General features: G+C 55.3%; 2 protein-coding genes across 2 annotated transcripts in view; both read right to left on the bottom strand.

Annotated features, from left to right (window-relative positions):
• Nucleotides 1–2,868: 2,868 nt before the first annotated feature.
• On the bottom strand, nt 2,869–8,569 carry EPHX3 (epoxide hydrolase 3). Its single transcript, XM_012457773.2, has 7 exons — nt 8,106–8,569; nt 7,912–7,997; nt 7,374–7,531; nt 7,097–7,225; nt 4,065–4,168; nt 3,838–3,974; nt 2,869–3,738 (listed from the first exon to the last, which is right to left on the bottom strand). The coding sequence occupies exons 1-7, from the start codon at nt 8,346–8,348 to the stop codon at nt 3,513–3,515; spliced, it is 1,083 nt and encodes a 360-aa protein (XP_012313196.2). The 5' UTR covers nt 8,349–8,569; the 3' UTR covers nt 2,869–3,512.
• Nucleotides 8,570–11,960: 3,391 nt separating this feature from the next.
• BRD4 (bromodomain containing 4) overlaps nt 11,961–17,714 on the bottom strand; it is a 95,008-nt gene continuing 89,254 nt past the window's right edge. Inside the window, 6 exon segments of the mRNA XM_064381712.1 lie at nt 11,961–14,849; nt 15,105–15,348; nt 15,428–15,633; nt 15,832–15,962; nt 16,099–16,261; nt 16,361–16,473. Of these exon segments, the coding sequence (XP_064237782.1) occupies nt 14,781–14,849; nt 15,105–15,348; nt 15,428–15,633; nt 15,832–15,962; nt 16,099–16,261; nt 16,361–16,473 (926 nt within the window). The 3' untranslated portion in view covers nt 11,961–14,780.

Here is a 17,714-nt window from a genome sequence, read left to right as displayed (position 1 = left end):
CAAAGTTCAGCTCCAAGACTGCTTCCTCCAGGGACCTTCCTTCCCTCCCTCCCCCCAGGTAAGTGGTCCTCCCAGTTGCTCTTTCCGCCCGGGCCTGACCACACCCTGCAGGCAGTGTCTGAGCCGGGCTTTGTCTTCCACCACCTCTCCTGGAACTGGTGGCAGGGACAGATGAATGAATGAATGAATGAATGGGAAGTGAGAATTCTACTACTGAACCACCAATGCAGCTCTCTAAATGAGTGAGTGAGTGAGTGATGGAAAGTGGTCTGGAGGCAGGGAGAGGGACTGACCGATCTTGGGAGGAACCCCAGCCTGAGCCCGCGAGGTCCCAGCTCCCGCCCGAAAAGTTGCCGCGCCAAGGCCTTGAGCCAGGGAGGAAAAAAAAAAAAAAAAAACTCGCCGGGATTGGCTCAGGCTGGGGGAGGCGGGTCTAGGACGATACACGAGTTTCTATTCGCTCATTCGCCAAGAAGCTGTCCAATCGACGGGATCGCCTTCTTCAGAAGACCCCGCCTCCCTTACGCCCTCCCGCAGCCGCGGAGGCAGAAGAAGAAGGCGCCTTTCCGTCGTCCTAGCAACCGTCAGCGGACCCCCCCCCGCGTCGCCCGGGCAACTGTCCCAGGCCTCCCGTCAGCCTTTGCCTGGGCCCCTCCGGTCACCCGGACAACCGCTACCCGTTCCGGTCAACCATCAACCCGTCCCCCGTCACCCCGGCAACCGTCGCTGGACCCACCGCCCCCTGGACACCGTCCTGGTCCGGTCCGCCGACCTCCTCGCCCCAAATCTCCGCCGCGGGTTCGGAAGTCCCGGGGCCCCACGTCTCAAGCGTCCCCTCCACGTCTCGAGCGTCCCCTCCTCCTCCCGCCCGTCTCCTCGCCTCCCCGGGGCGGGGGGCGTTGCTCCTACCCCGGCAGGGGGCCCCGGGTTGGGCCGGGCCCCGGGGGTCCCTGCTCGGTCGGGACAGTAGGACCGCCCTGTGCTGTGGCCGCGCGCAGCCCTCTGCAGGCCTCGGCGCTCGCACTCTTGCGTGGGACTGTCCAACCGCCACAGGGAGCTCTTCAAAATGCAAGCCATGTCCCTCCCCTGCTGAAAAACCTCCCCGGCTCCCCTTGAGAACCGAAACCAAGCTCCTGGCAGCCCCTGGCGGTCTGGCTGTGTGGCCTCTTCTCTGAAGCCTCCTCCATCACTCTGTTAGCAATTCCCTGGCCTGCGTGTTGTGACTCCAGTGACCCAAGGTTCTTCCAGCCTGGGACCTTCCTAGTCACTGCTTCCCACTCCTCCAAAAAAGTGCATCCCAAGAGGGGCGCGGTGGCTCATGCCTGGAGTCCCAGCACTTTCGGAGGCTGAGGTGGGAGGATCACTTGAGCCCAGGAATTTGAGACCAGCCTAGGCAACATAGTGAGACCTTTGTCTCTATAAAAAAAATTTTGGGAGGCCAAGGCAGGCGGATTGCTTGAGGTCATGAGTTTGAGATCAACCTGGCCAACATGGTAAAACTCCATCTCTACTAAAAATACAAAAATTAGCCAGGCAGAGTGGAGTGTGCCTGTAATCCTAGCTACTGGGGAGGCTGAGACAGGAGAATCGCTTGAACCCAGGAGGTGGAGGTTGCAGTGAGCCAAGATCTCACCACTGCACTCTACCCTGGGCAACAGAGCAAGACTCCATTCTCAAAAAGAAATTTTTTTTTAAATTAGCCTGGCATGGTGGTGTGTCCCTATAGTCCCAGCTACTTGGGAGGCTGAAGCAGGAGGACTGATTGAGCCCGGGAGGTCGAGGCTGCTGTGAGCCAAGATCACACCACTGCACCCCAGCCTGGGCAACAGAGTGAGACCCTGTCTCAAAACAATAAAACAGTGCATCTCTCAGCTAGGGTCCCACCTGTGGGTCTTCAGAGAAGCCTTCCCTGATCCCTGTCTGCTCTCTCCTCCTTAAACTCTTTCTGGCTCACGCTGTATCACTAGGACCAAGAACACTGCATGGTATCTATGTTGAGTAAAAGCGTGTTGTGCTGGGGACAGGAGGGCAGAGGGGGATGACCAGCAGGCAGGCCCATCTCAGAGATAGAAGAATATATTTCTTAGGGCCCCTCAGTCTTCATGGTACAGGTGATGACAGCAACGTCCCCAAAAAGCCGGGCAAAAGCCAGGGAGATACAAGCTAATGCTATGATCAGCCTGGGGCTGGGTGGCCCACCCTCCACTTGTAACCCCCACCCCCACCTCAGAGGGCTCGAGTCAGCGGAAACTGTGGCTAATTTGGAGCAGAAGTTTCCAGGAGCTGGAGAGGCAGGCCTCAGATCCCAGATGGCTGTTCTGGGACCTGGTGCCTTCCTGCCCCCAATCCAGAATCGCCTGCTCTAACAGACCCGAAAGCTGTTTTCCCAGGGATCTGGAGCAGGCCAGCCTAGGCTGGGGTGAGAGAAGTTGACCTGACCAGGTCTTGGGTCGTGGGGGGTGGCTAAGGAAAGGGGATTGCGGGAGCTCCCCTGGGACTGGCTGGAGAGGAATCTGCACATCCACCTGTCTGCTGATGAGGGTCTGCCCTTGGGGAGGTTGTCAGGAGTCAGACAGGGAGGCCCCCAGCTCTTAGGCTAGGATTACCCTCATCAGCGCTGCCTAACAGAACGTTCTTCACTGATGTGGCAATCGAGCACTTCAAATACAGCTGGTGTGGCCAAGCACAGTGGCTCCTGCCTGTAATCCCAGCACTGTGAGAGGCCAAGGTGGGTGGATCATTTGAGGTCAGCAGTTCGATACCAGTCTGGTCAACATGGTGAACCCTCATCTCTACTGAAAATACAAAAATTAGTCAGGCATGGTGACATGCCTGTAGTCTCAGCTACTCGGGAGGCAGAGACACAAGAATTGCTTGAACCCAGGAGGTGGAGGTTACAGTGAGCTGAGATTGCACCACTGCACTCCATCCAGCCTGGGTGACAGAGCAAGACTCCGTCTCAAGTTAAAAAAAAAAAAGAAAAAAAGAAAAGAAATACAGCAGGTGTGACTGAGCAGAGCATTTTCATTGTATTTCATTTCTATTAACATACCTTTAAGCTGAAGTAGCCAAATGCGCCCAGCAGGATCGTATTTAGAGTAGCACTGAGCTGAAAACCCAGGCAGGAGGTGGAAAGCAGGGACAGGAAGATCAGGGTTTGAGGTTTGTGCAGTTATTCCAGGGACTGACTTTGGCAAGGAGCAGAGTGAGGCCCCAGGGAGGGGAGAGGTGGGACACTTGGTTCCAGTATCTAGCTCTGCTGGAGGAGAGGCATACCCAGGGTCAGAGCTTGTCACACATGCATTCATCCATGCCTGTGTGTGAGCACAGGGGTTGGTATGTTCCAAAGCAGTCATAGGTACACTTGTGTGAGATCCAGGAATCCTATACCCATGAGCGATTCAAGAGTCCACCCATGTATGGACATTCTATGGGCTCCCAGGTACACGCAGATGACGAGGGTGTGTTCCTTCCTGAGTATCCGTGTCTCCCGGGCAGGCCAGCAAGGGCCGCTAGTCCAGCAGGTCTTGCAAGAAAGCCCACATGTACTGGTGCATCTCCTGAGGGTGGCTCTGTGGGATCCAATGCCCTGCGCCTGGCAGGATGTGAGCCTCCAACCGGCCCGGCACAAAGCGGCTGCCGATGGCTTCCACCAGCCCCAGCTCAAAGTAAATGTCCTTCTCCCCCCACAGCAGCAAAGTGGGTGTGGCCAGCTCCTGGGGTTCCAGGGGGAAGTTCCTGTGGCCAGGAAAGAAAGACAGACAGGCAGAAGGATGGCTACCTCCCACCTGCCTGCCCTGCAAATCTCCTGAGCTTATGCCTGGTGTCTGATCTCACCTGAAGAGGTTTCGGTAGTAGTTGATGGGCCCAGTGAGACCACCAGGCTGTGAGAAGTGATAGAGGAAGGCCTCAAGCTCGTTGGGGGTCAAGCATGGGATGCCTGTCTTGCGGTGGGTGAGGGTGGTCTTCAGAATCTGGGTACACAGCAGGACTCTGGCTTCAGTGCCCAGCCCGCCCACCCCCAACCTGCTTCTCTCCCCACCCTCAACCCACCCTGTCTGTACCTGGAAGTCAGACATAGACAGCAACTTCTCCGGCAGCCAGGGGAGCTGGAACAGGAACATGTAGTTGGAACGGAAGAACTGGCCAGGGTGGCGCATGGAGTAGTCTGGGGTGGGAGGGTTGGGGGAGAGCGATTCAAGAGTCCACCTGTGTGTGGACACTGTATAGACTCCCAGGCACACGCAGATAACAGGAGGGTAACTGCAGAGTATGTGAGGCCTGCTCCTGGGGTGGCCCCACACACCTGCACCCCTACACACACCCAGGTCATGCACACAGGACTCAGGAATGCCACTGCTGCCTGCTTGAGTCTGTGAAGGTACTAGACACCCCTCCCGGCCTGGGCGCCAGCTACATTCTCTCCCGCCATGTGTCACTATTCACAGAATGGGGACATCTCCCAGGAACCCCCATATCCACTGGTGTGCATTCCCTGCAGGTTGCCTTTCCTCTGCCTTATTCAGCTAACATTTATTGAGCAACTACTGTGTGCAAGGCCTTGTTCTAGACACAGCAGTGAATGAGGCAGACAAAACTCCCTGTTCATCCTAGGGAACTTAATAACACCCCTCTTTCTACAAAAAATAAATTTTTAAAAATTAGCAGGATGTGGTGATGTGTGCGTATAGGCCCAGCTACTTGGGAAGCTGAAATGGCAGGACTGCTGGAGCCCGAGTCTGAGGCTGCAGTGAGCTTTGATTGCAGCACTGCACTCCCTGGGCCACAGAGCAAGACTGTCTCAAAGAAAAAAAAAAACCCAAAAACCAAAAAACTCCCTGCCCTCAGGGAGCTGACAGTCTAGCTGGGGAGACAGACAAGTAAACAATGACAGGCCGGGCGCAGCGGCTCACTCCTATAATCCCAGCCCTTTGGGAGGCCAAGGCAGGTGAATCACTTGAGGTCAGGAGTTACAGACCAACCTGGCCAACATAGTGAAACCCTGTCTCTACTAAAAATACAAAAATTAGCTGGGCGTGGTGGCGCATGTCTGTAGTCCCCACTACTCTGGAGGCTGAGGAAGGAGAGTCACTTGAACCTGGGAGGCAGAGGTGGCAGTGAGCCAACACTGCACCACTGCACTCCAGCCTGGCTGACAGAGTGAGACTCTGTCTCACAGAAAAATAAAAATAAAAAAAAAGGAAAGAAAACAACACGAGAGAGCACAGTTATGACCATAACACTGCATATTAACATCAGGTGATATGACAGACATTATTAACCTCCGCAGCCTGTTTCCTCCAGCTAGAACATGGGGATGCCGGGTGTGGTGGCTCATGACTGTAATCTCAGCACTTTGGGAGGCTGAAGTGGGTAGATCACAAGGTCAGGAGTTCGAGACCAGCCTGGCCAACATGGTGAAATCCCATCTCTACTAAAAATACAAAAATTAGCTGGGCGTGATGGCAGGCGCCTGTAATCCCAGCTACTGGAGAAGCTGAGGCAGGAGAATTGCTTGAACCCGGGAGGTGGAGGTTGCAGTGAGCCGAGATCGTGCCACCACACTCCACCCTAGGCAACAGAGCAAGACTCTGTCTCAAAACAAAGCAAAAGAAAAACCTTTCATAAGCCCAGGACCCTTAAGTAGGTTACTGTGTATACGTTCCTTGTTACTACAGGTGCTTAAAAAGCATGTGGATTACTCCTAAGTGTATTGTCATTGATTTTTATTTTATTTATTATTTATTTTTTTGAGACAGAGTCTCACTCTGTCATCCAGGCTAGAGTGCAACGGCACGATCTCGGCTTACTGCAACCTCCACTCCCAGAGTTCAAGTCTCCTGCCTCAGCTTCCTGAGTAGCTGGGACTATAGGCACCTGCCACCGCATCTGGTTAATTTTTTGTGTTTTGTATTTTTAGTAGAGACAGGGTTTTACCAACTTGGCCAGGCTGGTCTTGAACTCCTGACCTCATGATCCACCTGCCTCAGCCTCCCAAAGTGCTGAGATTACAGGCGTGAGCCACCATACCTGAACTATTTTATTTTATTTTTGAGACAGAGTCTCACTCTGTCATCTGGGCTGGACTGCAGTGGTGCGATCTTGGCTCACTGCAACCTCCGTCTCTTAGGTTCAAGTGATTCTCTTGCCTCAGCCTCCCGAGTAGCTGAGACTACAGCCATGCACCACAATGCCTGGCTAATTTTTTTGTATTTTTAGTAGAGACAGGGTTTTGCCATGTTGGCCAGGCTGTGTTGAATTCCTGGCCTCAAGCAATCCACCAGCCTCGGCCTCCCAAAGTGCTGGGATTACAAGCGTGAGCCACCGTGCCTGGCCATATTTTATGTATTTATTTTTTTGAGGCAGAGTTTCTCTCTCGTTGCCCAGGCTGGAGTGCGATGGGGTGATCTCAGCTCACTGCAACCTCCGCCTCCTGGGTTCAAGAGATTCTCCTGTATCAGCCTCCCCAGTACCTGGGATTACAGGCATGCACCACCATGCCTGGGTAATTTTGTATTCTTAGTAGAGACGGGGTTTCTCCACGTTGGTCAGGCTGGTCTTGAACTCCCGACCTCAAGGTGATCTGCCCACCTTAGCCTCCCAAAGTGCTGGGATTACAGGCATGAGCCACCATGCCAGGCCTATTTATTTATTTTTGAGACAGGTTTGCTCTGTCACCTGGAGTGCAGTGGTGTGATCATAGCTCACTACAGCCTCAAACTCCAGGGCAAAAGCAATCCTCCCACGTCAGCCTCCCGAGTAGCTAGGACTACAGGCATGCACCACCAATGCCTGGCTAATTAAAAAAAAAAATTTGTAGAGACAGGTCAGGTCTTGCTATGTTGACCAGACTGGTCTTGAACTCATGGCTTCAAGTGATCCTCCCACCTCAGCCTCTCAGAGGGCTGGGTTTACAGGTGTGAACCACTGAGCCTGGCGTGTCATTAATTTCTGAATGAGGAGTTCCACAAGGGAAAAGACCGGGGATGACTGCCCCTGATGTGTTGACAGGTATACACAGAATTGCAAACACAGATACACGCCCCTGCCCCCTTGCACACAAGTACATCCCAGCGTCCCAGTCTGTCACACACACCTTGGTACACCGACTTGGGGGCACCACTGACCACAACCATCCGCTCGACCAGGGATGGGTAGTAGATGGAGAAATTCCAGGCAAGGAGGGCACCCCAGTCGTGGGCCACAAGTACGCACTTGGAGTAACCTGTGGGAATCCGAGGAGCTGGTATCAGTGAGGTGCCAGGTAGGGCTGAAGCAGGGGTGGGGGAAGTCGGTCCCAGCAAGGACAAAGCGGGGTATGTGTGATGTGTGGGATGAGGGAGGCCACGCCCAGGATGGGGGTATGTCTGCACCCAAGCCTAGGATGACATCCTTGATGTCGGCCAGCAGCAGGTCAGTCGTGTAGCAGTCCACATCTCCAGGTGCATCCGAGGGGCCATAGCCTCGCAAGTCCACAGCCACAACATGGAAGCGGCTCTGGAACTCCCGGAGCTGGAAACGCCAGGAGAACCTGCCAGGCAGGCCAGGGAGGGAGATTGAGTCAGGGCCTTCAGGTTGTACCTGCACCCTACGCCCATCAGGGACCATTGGCAACCCTTCCTTCCTGCTCTAAACTTTCCCTAAAAGGAGGATGGGGAATCCCAGGCAGAGGGAGAGACTGAGGCTGAAGCCAGCTACACCCTGAATCCAGGGAGCCTTAATTAGCCTCAATACCCCTTTGTCCCATCCCTCAGGGCCTAGGGATCCTGGGTACGCTGGCTCAGTACCCCTGTCCTCCTCTATGTTCAGCCTGTCCCGATTTACGCAGGCCTCCTCCCTCCCTCTAGGGAGCCGGGGCTCCACCTGCCGCCAAGTCCCGTGCACCCCAAGGCCCCTGGGTCCCAGACATACCAGTTCTCAGGGAAGCCGTGCAGAAACAGCATGAGGGGTCCGTTGCCTCGTCCAGCTGAGACATAGTGCAGACGCAGGCCCGAGCTCTAGGGGGAGGGCACGGCCTGAAGCCTGGGGAACCCTCCCTCCCAAGGCTAGAACCGCCTCGACGCCACGCGACCCCGCAGCCCGGATGGCGCCCCCCGTGCTCTCACCTCGAGGTTCAGGAAGCCGTGCTCGCCCAGCGAGGGGTCGCTCAGGCAGGCGGGGGGCGCGCTCCGGCGGCGCCCGCAGCAGCCGCGCCGGGGCCGGCACAGCACGTGCGTGAGCGCGATGCAGCCGTAGACCGCAGCGGCCACCAGCGCCGCCGAGAACACGAGGCTCCACATGAAGGCGCGCAGCAGCTTTAGCGACAGGCGCGACGGCGCCAGCAGCGCGGTCACCACCAGCTCGGGCATGTCGCCGCGCTCCGGGACCACAGCTTCGCTGCCGGCCGGGGGTACCTGCAGCAGTGGCGAGGCGGCGTCAGGGCTCAGGAGCCCACCGCCTTTGGCCTCACGCCCCTCCGTGCTGTCGGGGCTTGTGGGACTCGATGAGAGAAGAGGCGGGCAGCTCAGGAGTGCATGACTCACCCGAGTGCCAGGTAAACACCTGGGCGCGACAAGGGCGGGAAACAAGGCTAGGGTACGGGAGCTGGAGAAGGAGGGGTTGGAAAGGTGGGAAAGAAATGAGCGGGGCCTAGAAGGGCTTGGGCGAGGCTTAGGGTTGGGGCGGGACCCAGCAGGACTCCGCAGTAGGTGGGTGCGGGTCTAAAGAAGGCAATTCCGGGCCAGGCGCGTGGGCTCACGCCTGTGATTCCAGCACTTTGGGAGGCTGAGGCAGTCGGATCACCTGTGGTCAGGAGTTTGAGACCAGCCTGGCCAACATGGTGAAACCCCGTCTCTACTAAAAATACAAAATTAGCCGGGTGTGGTGGCAGGCCCCTGTAATCCCAGCTACTTGGGAGGCTGAGGCAGGAGAATCGCTTGAATCTGGGAGGCGGAGATTGCAGTGAACTGAGATCGCGCCATTGTACTCCAGCCTGGGCAACAAGAGCGAAACTCCGTCTCAAAAAAAAAACGGCAATTCCGAGTCCAGACAAATCTTGGGAAGGGGTCCTGTGTCAAGTGGGCGGCACCTGGAGTGAGGGGCGGGCATATGCAGAGCAGGCGTGGCCTACAAGCCAGAAAAGAGGGAAGAGTTGAGGTGGTAGGCGTGGCTTACGCGGGTGGGCGGGGAGAGGGTGGAGCCTAGAGGAGTTGAGGCCTAACATTGGGCGGAGAAGGCGGGAGCCTGGGCCAATGAGCTGAGGGTCGGCCTGGAGGCCTATGAGGCCGAGGGCGGGGTGGGAACCTAATATGGCGGGTCGGGCGGGCCCGGAAGCGGAAGAGGGACAGGCAATGCCAGGTCTAGGACTAGAAGGGAGGCGCGGGCGGTGTTAGCAGACCGAGGAGGCTTCGGGAGGCCCGGGTGCTACCCGCCTGGAGCTCCCTACCCCGGGGCGCGGGACCCTACCCTTGGTCTGGCTCCAAAGATCTAGCAGCACTGACTTTACCCAGCTCTGGTTCCAACGGCGGGTCCAGCTGCCTCGGCCCGGCGCCGTCCTCCTGTTGGTCCAACAGACCAGCGGGACCACCCCTGTACGTCTGTGATTGGACGGCGGCGGCCACTGATGTCCAAGCGACAGGTCCTGGCCCGCGAGCCAATCGACAGGTGTTGAGGCCCAGGCTCCTAGAGTGGGCAGAGGAGGCGGAGATACCCTGTTTCCTAGAGGGCCTGCCTGGTTCCCCCAGGAGGACCCGGCCTATTGAGTGACTAGGGTTCTAGCCGAAAGAGGAAGTGGGACAGGGCCGGGTGTGATGGGGCCTAGAGTCACAGAGCCCTGCGGCCCTGCTGTCCCTGCAAGAAGCCAGCTTCTTCCTCCTATTTTGCAACCTTCTCCCGGTAACCTTGAACATTTTAGGGACACCCATCACTTAACCCGTATAGCAACCCTATTAAATGTAAGTAGTAGTATCACATCACTGTAATACAGAACATGAACCTGAATTTCGAGGATGAAGTCATTTGCCTGAAACAATGCATCCTGTTAAACAGCCATCCACAAAGACGTAGGGAAAAAGGCAGCTATCTGTGGCTACACCTCCCCTTCCTCCCGGAAGCAGCCGTTGGAACATTTTTAGCTTTTTCGTTTTTCTTTTTCTTTTTTCAGATGGGATCTCAATCATTGCTCATTGCAGCCTATAACTCCTGTTCTCAAACCTATATTTAGGACTACACTATATTTGGTGCCACCACACTCTGCTAATTTTTCAAAAACTTTTAATAGAGACGACCTGCTATGTTGTCTAGGCTGGTCTCAAACTCCTGGCTGGTGTCACCATACTCAGCTAATTTTTCAAAAACTTTTTTTTTTTTTTTTAAATTTTGAGATGGGAGTTTCACTCTTGTTACCCAGGCTGGAGTGCAATGGCGCTATCTCGGCTCACCGCAACCTCTGCCTCCTGGGTTCAAGCAATTCTTCTGCCTCAGCCTCCCGAGTAGCTGGGACTACAGGCGTGCACCACCATGCCCAGCTAATTTTTGTATTTTTAGTAGAGACGGAGTTTCACCATGTTGACCAGGATGGTCTCGATCTCTTGACCTCGTGATCCACCTGCCTCGGCCTCCCAAAGTGCTGGGATTATAGTGTGAGCCACCGTGCCCAGCCTCAAAAACTTTTAATAGAGGTGACTTGCTATGTTGTCTAGGCTGTTCTCAAACTCCTGGCCTCAAACAATCCTCCAGCTTCGGCCTTCCAAAGTGGGATTACAAGTGTGAGCCACCATGCCTGGCCTGTTTCTTGACTTAACCAATTTGTGACATTAGCCACAGACTTGCTCACATCACTACCCCAGTACGGGACATGCTTTTTCTCTGGTAGCTTCCTTTATAAAACTCCACTTGTCACCTCCTGCCCCTTTCCACCTCCCACTTTTGTCCATATACCTTTGTGCTGTCAAAGCTGCTCAACATTATACTGTCCTGGGATTATAATTAAGTCCATGAAGTTGCTACTTAAAGGTGAATAGTGGTTTATGTTCTGCCTCAGTAAACAATGCATCTCAGAGCTGAGTAGACGTCTATGATTACATTGCCCATAGTGTACAAACTTTTGTTTTCCCTGGACTACTTAACCACTACCTTTCTTTTGTTGTGTGATTAGCCTACATCATAGCTTTGGTTTTTCTTTTCTTTTCTGAGATGGGAGTCTCCACCATGTTGCCCAAGCTGGAGTGCAGTGGTGCGATCTCAGCTCACTCAACCTCTGCCTCCAAGGTTCAAGTGATTCTCCTGCCTCAGCTTCCAGAGTAGCTAGGACTACAGGTATGCACCACCACAGCTGGCTAATTTTTTTGTATTTTTTAGTAGAGATGGGGTTTCACCACGTTGGCCAGGCTAGTCTCTAAGGGATCTGACCTCAAGCAATCCACCCACCTTGGCCTCCCAAAGTGGTGGGATTACAGGTGTTAGCCCCCGCACCTGGCAGCTTTTTTTTTTTGACAGTCTCACTCTGTCACCAGGCGCCAGGCTGGAGTGCAGTAGCACAAGCTCAGCTCACTGCAACCTCTGCCTCCCAGGTTCAAGTAATGCTCCTGCCTCAGCCTCCCAAATAGCTGGGACTAGGGGCGTGTGCCACCATGCTCAGCTAAATTTTTTTTTAGTAGAGATGGGGTTTCACCATGTGGCCCAGGATGGTCTCCATCTCTTGACCTCGTGATCCACCCGCCTCGGCCTCCCAAAGTGCTGGGATTACAGGCGTGAGCCACCGCACCCGGCCAGCTTGTTTCTTGTACACCCTCCATTAAATCAGTTCTGACAATTTGATGTTCCCAGGATCTCTCCTGACTCCACTAATCTGGCTGCATGGCTGGTGGGCACCTGAGGACTCTCCCTTCTTCCTCTGCTACACATCACTGACCCACGCCCTCACCTCCCCACTCCTCCCATGTCTACCCTCAAACAAAAAGACAACAGCCGTCACAGGAGAGTAACTTTATATTCAGTACAAATGTTTATTTTTGCAATGAGAACTGCACAAAAAAAAGAACCTTTCATATATAAGTGAAAAGTCTACGAATTCCCTTCTACAAATGTCTAAAGTGTTTAATACAAGTCTCAGATTCACTGACATAATTATTGGCCAAGCGATCCGTGCATACAGTACAGTAGGGGCTTGTACACACCTCTTACTCTGGTATAGGACTAAGGTTTCTAGTACTTTGGGAAGGATTGGGAAATGGCTGGAGAAACTAAATAGATCCCAGTTCTAAGTACAACCCAGTTAGAGAAACACCCATCAGGGAGGTGTGGAGAAGGCCATGGCAGAGTTAAATCTTCAGCAGGAAGGTGCAGACAAACTATCACTCCAGTTCAGCAGTTGGACCCAGCCTGGGGAACTGTCTGAACAAAACCAGGAACAAAAATGAGGGGATGGGATGAGATGGAAAAAACCCCGAAAACCTAAGTATGTCACACTTGAAGTGGCACAGAGGTCTTTGAGGAAGTGCCTGGGTGGGCAGGGACGTTGAGGAGGAGGAGGGGGCTCTGGCTGGAGGCCTAAATACCCTCGAAGGGAGGTTTGGCAGATCCAAAGACAACAAAGGACCTTTCAGGTTGAAAAGTTGGGATGTAGGTTAATAAACAGTGCTAGAAATGTTTCAGTTTGTCTCTGCATACATATAAATTATATACTTTTATCTTACATCTTAGGGGCTCTTGTTGGGCATCACCTGTGCCTTGTGGCTAGGGCATGTGCGTATAGGTGGGCACACAGGGAGGGCAGCCACCTGTGGGCTTTCTTGGGCAGGAATATGTGCGCATGTGTGTGTATGTGCATGGCAGGGTGAGGATTCTAATGGGGGGTAGGGAATGTAGATTTCTCTAAGAATAACTGATTAACCCTGAGCTTAAATGAAAAGAGTTAGGTCGAGGCAGGCAAGGTGGAAGTCACCCGAGTCCTTTGGTGAGTGGGGGATGGGATGAAGGAGGGTGGAGGGGAAGAATACTGTCTGGAGTTTGGCCAGGGTTCTGCTGGAGCATACCCTCCATCTTGGCCAGGGTCCACAAGGATGAGTACCTGGCTCTGGTCACAGCTTCAGCCTGAGGTGGCCACTATGAGCTTGCATGGCTCCTGCCCAGGGCAGGCAGAGATAGGCCACAGGAGAGGGGCTGGTAATTCCTGGTGATAGTTCTTGTACAGAGGTGGTCCGGTGTCCAGGGTGGGCCCCTGGGCCTAGCCTAGGCAACAATTGGTTCACAAAGAAATGTCAGGGAGACGCCAGCATTAAAAAAGAGAGATGTGTTTATTCCATGATCAGTACAGACCAAATGCATATTCACCGTATGAAAGTCAAACCAGTCAGTGACTCCAGAGTTTGGCCAACACTGAGGCACCAGTGTCGTGGTGTAGAGTGGGTTCTCATGGCACACGTAACCTCACCAAGGGCTCCAATTATAAAAAAAAAAAAAAAAAAAAGCATGGGCAGGAGCGAGCGGCCGCTGGTCGGGGTTGGGCGCCAGGTGGGGGAATCTTTGCCTCAGTCTGTGGCGCCCCTAGGGCCCGGTGCCCACTTTATCCCTTGGCCCTTCCTTTCTCAGTTTAAAACAAAACAAAACAAAACAAAACAAAACAAAACCTCAAAACAGATCTGACATTAAAAAACAAGCCAACAAATGAGGGGTGGGAGGAGGGGAAGGAAAAGAAATTGCAGCTTTCTGGTTTTATAATTAAAAATAGACTAATGAAGTTTGAAACTGAGTAAAATATAGGCAGGATTTTTTTGTGTTTTGTCTTTTTTGTGGATTTTTTTGAGCTTTTTTTCTTTTTTTTACACCAGTTTGGTGGAGTCACCAACAAACTTCAAACAAAGATATGCCAACTATGTTCACTATACAGTACAGCCACGGTCACACACTACCCACAGCGCGGTGGCAGCCGCCGCTCAATGAGGAGACGATCACACCATTTCAGAGATAAGCAGTGCCATTGTGTCTGGAGAAGAGATAATTAAAAATAAAATAGAATTCAACAAAAAATATATATAGGAAAAAAACAAACAAACAAAAAACAAAACAAAACCAGAAACACAGGTGGGAAGGAACTGACTTTGGTTGGTGGCCTCACTCCCCGGGCAAGGCCTGCCCACATGGGACAGCCGCCTCGCTCTGGATGCCATGGACACACACACCTCCATGGCACTATTCCCTTTTGCACAAGCAAACACTTACAGAGAGCGGCTCTCAATTAAAGGCTTGTGGGGGAGGGTTGGGGGGGTCTGTTCAAGGCAAAGTCAGTGCCAGCGAGGGGGTGGGCTGGCCTCACCCACCTCCAGCCCACTCGGGCCTGCCCTGGCCTCCTGGGAGCGGGCGGCGATGGCTGGGGTGTGGGGAAGGACTCCTGGCGGGCAGGACGTCACGAATGTCAGGTTCTTGGGGACAGAAAACCAGTCACGGTGGCGACAGCAACGATGTCCTGTGTATACTGTGTAGACATCTGGCGGAGAGAAGGGCCTCTGCCCCGCATGTGGGGATGCAGGGCTTGGGTCCAGCCGGCACTTGCTCATAACGAGGCGTGCGCTGAGCAGACGTCCTGTGCGGGGTAGGTGGCAGGACGTCTGTCCGGCTGTCCGTAAGGCAGACAGGCTCTGCGATCCTCAGCTGCCCGTCAGGCCAGCCCCGGGCATAGCATGCAGGAGGGCCAGGCCCGGAGATGTCCCCTGGCCGCTGCCCCTACCTCCACTGCCGCCCCTAACACTATGGAAAGTCAACGTTTTGCCAGAAAATCAAAGTCAGAAGCCACCTAGGTGCTCTCAGAAAAGATTTTCTTCAAATATTGACAATAGATCACTCTGGAAATTCATGTCAATGGTAGCTGCCATCTGGAGGAGAAAGGAAGGAGTCAGGAGAATAACCTAGCCACCCCGAAGTTCCAAGCCCTCCCCAGGGCTGAGCCCTCACAGCACCACCTCGATACAGCACTCAGGCCCCTACACCTGAGCCCAGAGGACTGCATGCCGGCCGGCAGGGCCTGGGCTTCCCCACTGCCCCTCCCTGTCCCGGCTCCAGTCCCCACTTACCAGCTTCCCCAGGGGCTAACCCTTACACAGGGGTCCCCACCAGGCCCCCAGACTCACGGCTTCCCGGCGTCTTCGCTCCTGCTCCCGCTTCCGAGCCAACTCCCTCTGCTGGTCCAGCATGGACTGGGGCTGGGAGCTCTGGGCCTGGGGGGTGGCAGCGGCAGCCACTGCGGCTGCTTGTTGTTGCTGCTGCTGCTGTTGCTCCTGGCGCTGCTGCTGTTGCTGCTGCTGCTCCTGGCGCCGGCGTGCCTCCTCATGGGCCCGCCGGGCCTGCTCCAGCGCATCCTCGTCCTCTCGGTTCCTGGGCAGAGGGTCCTGGTCAGCCTGGGGACCTGTGTGGCCCCAGGCGTCCCCATACCCTGCCCAGAGCCTTCGCCCACCTCATGCGCTCCTGCCGCAGCCGCTCCTTCTCCTTCTCAGCGTGCTCAGCCTGAGCCTTCAGGGCCTTCTCACGCTCCTCCTTCTCCCGAGCAGCGCGGCGGAACTGCTCGAAGCTGTCACTGGATGACTTGGCAGTAGAGGAGGGGGTGGTTGGATGCTTCTGCACTAGGCTGGCCCAGGAGCCCATGTTCTTGATTTTTAGGTCCTGCAGAACCGAGAGATTAGGGTGGGTTAGGGGCCTGCTGTGTCCAAAGGGCATGGCAGGGGGACGTGTCCAAAGGGCATGGCAGGGGACGTGTCCAAAGGGCATGGCAGGGGGACGTGTCCAAAGGGCATGGCAGGGGACATGCCCAGCATAGCACCCTCCAGGGTCAAGGGGCAAATGGCACCCTCCCTTCCCGACCTTTTTGGGGGCAACCGGAGTCTTCGGCTCCTGTTTCTGTTTGTCCTTGTCAGGGGCCCCCGGTGGTGGTGCGTTCTGCTCGGGGGGCCGGATCACAGGCCTCCCAACATCCACAGGCTTCATCTCCGGCCCTGGAACATAAACACAGATGGTAGACCCAGGCCCACCTCACCCCGGCGGGGCACGGTCCACCAGCCCCACAGCGAGGTCACGTCCAACATGGGCCTGGGGGCCTGAGCCCTGGCTGTGGGCGGGGAGGGCACTCACGCTGGGGCAGGTGGACGGGGGCCTTGATGCTCTCCGGATGCTTGGGGGGCTCCGGCCGCAGCGAGGGGCTGAAGGGCTCGCTGCGGATGATGGGTGAGTGGATCTTCTCCTCCTTCACCACCACCAGGGGCTGGGGCTGGACCACGGAGGCCGCACGCAGCTCCTGGGATGGCACAGGCACAGCGGCCGGTGAGGTGGGCAGGCACCCCTGGCCCCGGCCCACGCCTGGCTCTGGGGGCTGTGGCCCAGCCCTGCCCGTTACCTGCTTCTTAGGCTGGACGTTTTGCTGGGGTGGAGACTGGTGGGTCAGGCTCTGGAACTGTGACATCTGGGGGGAATGTATCATAAGCGGGGAGGGGGCTTCGCGGAGATGACCTAGGAGAGGGGACAAGGAATGTGTTATGGGGCTGGCTTAGAGCTGCCACCCCTGGGCCACTTGGGCCTTGAGAGAATTGTCGGGAAGGAAAAGATGGGCTGGATGAAGAACCTGCATGTGAATGCCCAGGCCCAGGGGCAAGGGTCCATCAGCCCAGCTCAAAGAGTGAAGACCCATGCAAGTGACTGGGCCTGGTGAGGACATGACCTCTCCCCCAAAAAGCTGAGTGCCCCATGTCCCCCTGCACATGGGACCTAAGTCATATCCTTAAACTTAGTGCGCAGCAGGGCTTTCTGGAGCCCTGTGGCACCAGGCCTGGTGTTTAAACCTCCTGTGTGCATCAGAACCACCCGGGACACTGTGGAAAACTCAGATCCTGACACATGTGGGCTTAGCAGGGCCTGGGCCCTAATACTTTTTAACCCCACGGAGTTCGGCCTGGGTTCCCACCAACTAGCCTGGCCCACCTGGATGGTAACAGGGGATGAAGAACCCAGTCTTGGGGGTGGGGAACCTCAGGACCCTCCCCATGGTCCTATTCCCCACTCAGCCTGCATGCCCCACAGAAGGCGGAAGCCTGGAACTGGCCTCTAACTGGGCCAAGTGGGGAGCAGGCAAAACAGGGCCTGGAGCTGTCTTTTAGGAAATGGGCCAGCCTGCCACCTGCATCCAGCCCAAGGCTGGGAGGGATCCAGCAGACACAGGGACTACTGGGCCCTGAATCACAGTGAGCCAGCACCTCAGGACTGCGAGCTGGAGAAGCCGAGTCCTGCCCATCCAACACATGCCCTCCCTCTGTTGGAATCCCTGCAGGCAAGGGGCCTCACTGCCCCTTGACTAGCTCTAGCTTAGGACAAGCCACACTGTCCACACAAAAGGTTGCCTCTCTGCAAAGCTTCTGCTCCCAGCCTGGCCTCACACCCATCTCCTTTCACTGTCCGCCAGCACAGATACCCTTGGGATTTCCATGAGCCCTACTGGCTGGAGGCACCTATTTTCGTAGGCCTGGAGCAGACCACAATGCCCCAGGTGTGGTGGACCCTCCAGCCTCCCTAGAGCCAGGACCCACTTCTAACGCCAGAAGACATCTTGTAGCCTGCTGGAGCCCACATGGTGTCTAGGCCCACCCTGTCCTTGTGGCCCTCTGCTCTGTGTGGCTGGTTTTGCTGGCCCTGATGTCTCCTCCAATTCCAGCACAACAGAACCACTCTGGGCACTGCCATCCCCATGCACTGCTGGA

Source organism: Aotus nancymaae, unplaced genomic scaffold (assembly GCF_030222135.1).
Source record: "Aotus nancymaae isolate 86718 unplaced genomic scaffold, 86718_ANA_hifiasm-v0.15.2.pri h1tg000028l, whole genome shotgun sequence".
Classification (NCBI taxonomy): domain Eukaryota; kingdom Metazoa; phylum Chordata; class Mammalia; order Primates; family Aotidae; genus Aotus; species Aotus nancymaae.
This window is presented reverse-complemented; position numbering and strand designations above follow the sequence as displayed.

What these genes read in the sequence shown, in the direction of transcription:
- EPHX3 (XM_012457773.2), bottom strand. Translation starts at nt 8,348, where the DNA reads ATGCCCGAGCTGGTGGTGACCGCGCTGCTGGCGCCGTCGCGCCTGTCG. An exon ending in CACGGCTTCCCTGAGAACTG is followed by an intron (nt 7,532 to 7,911) that starts GTATGTCTGGGA and finishes CCTGCCTGGCAG; the next exon opens with GTTCTCCTGGCGTTTCCAGC. An exon ending in GGATGTCATCCTAGGCTTGG is followed by an intron (nt 7,226 to 7,373) that starts GTGCAGACATAC and finishes GGATTCCCACAG; the next exon opens with GTTACTCCAAGTGCGTACTT.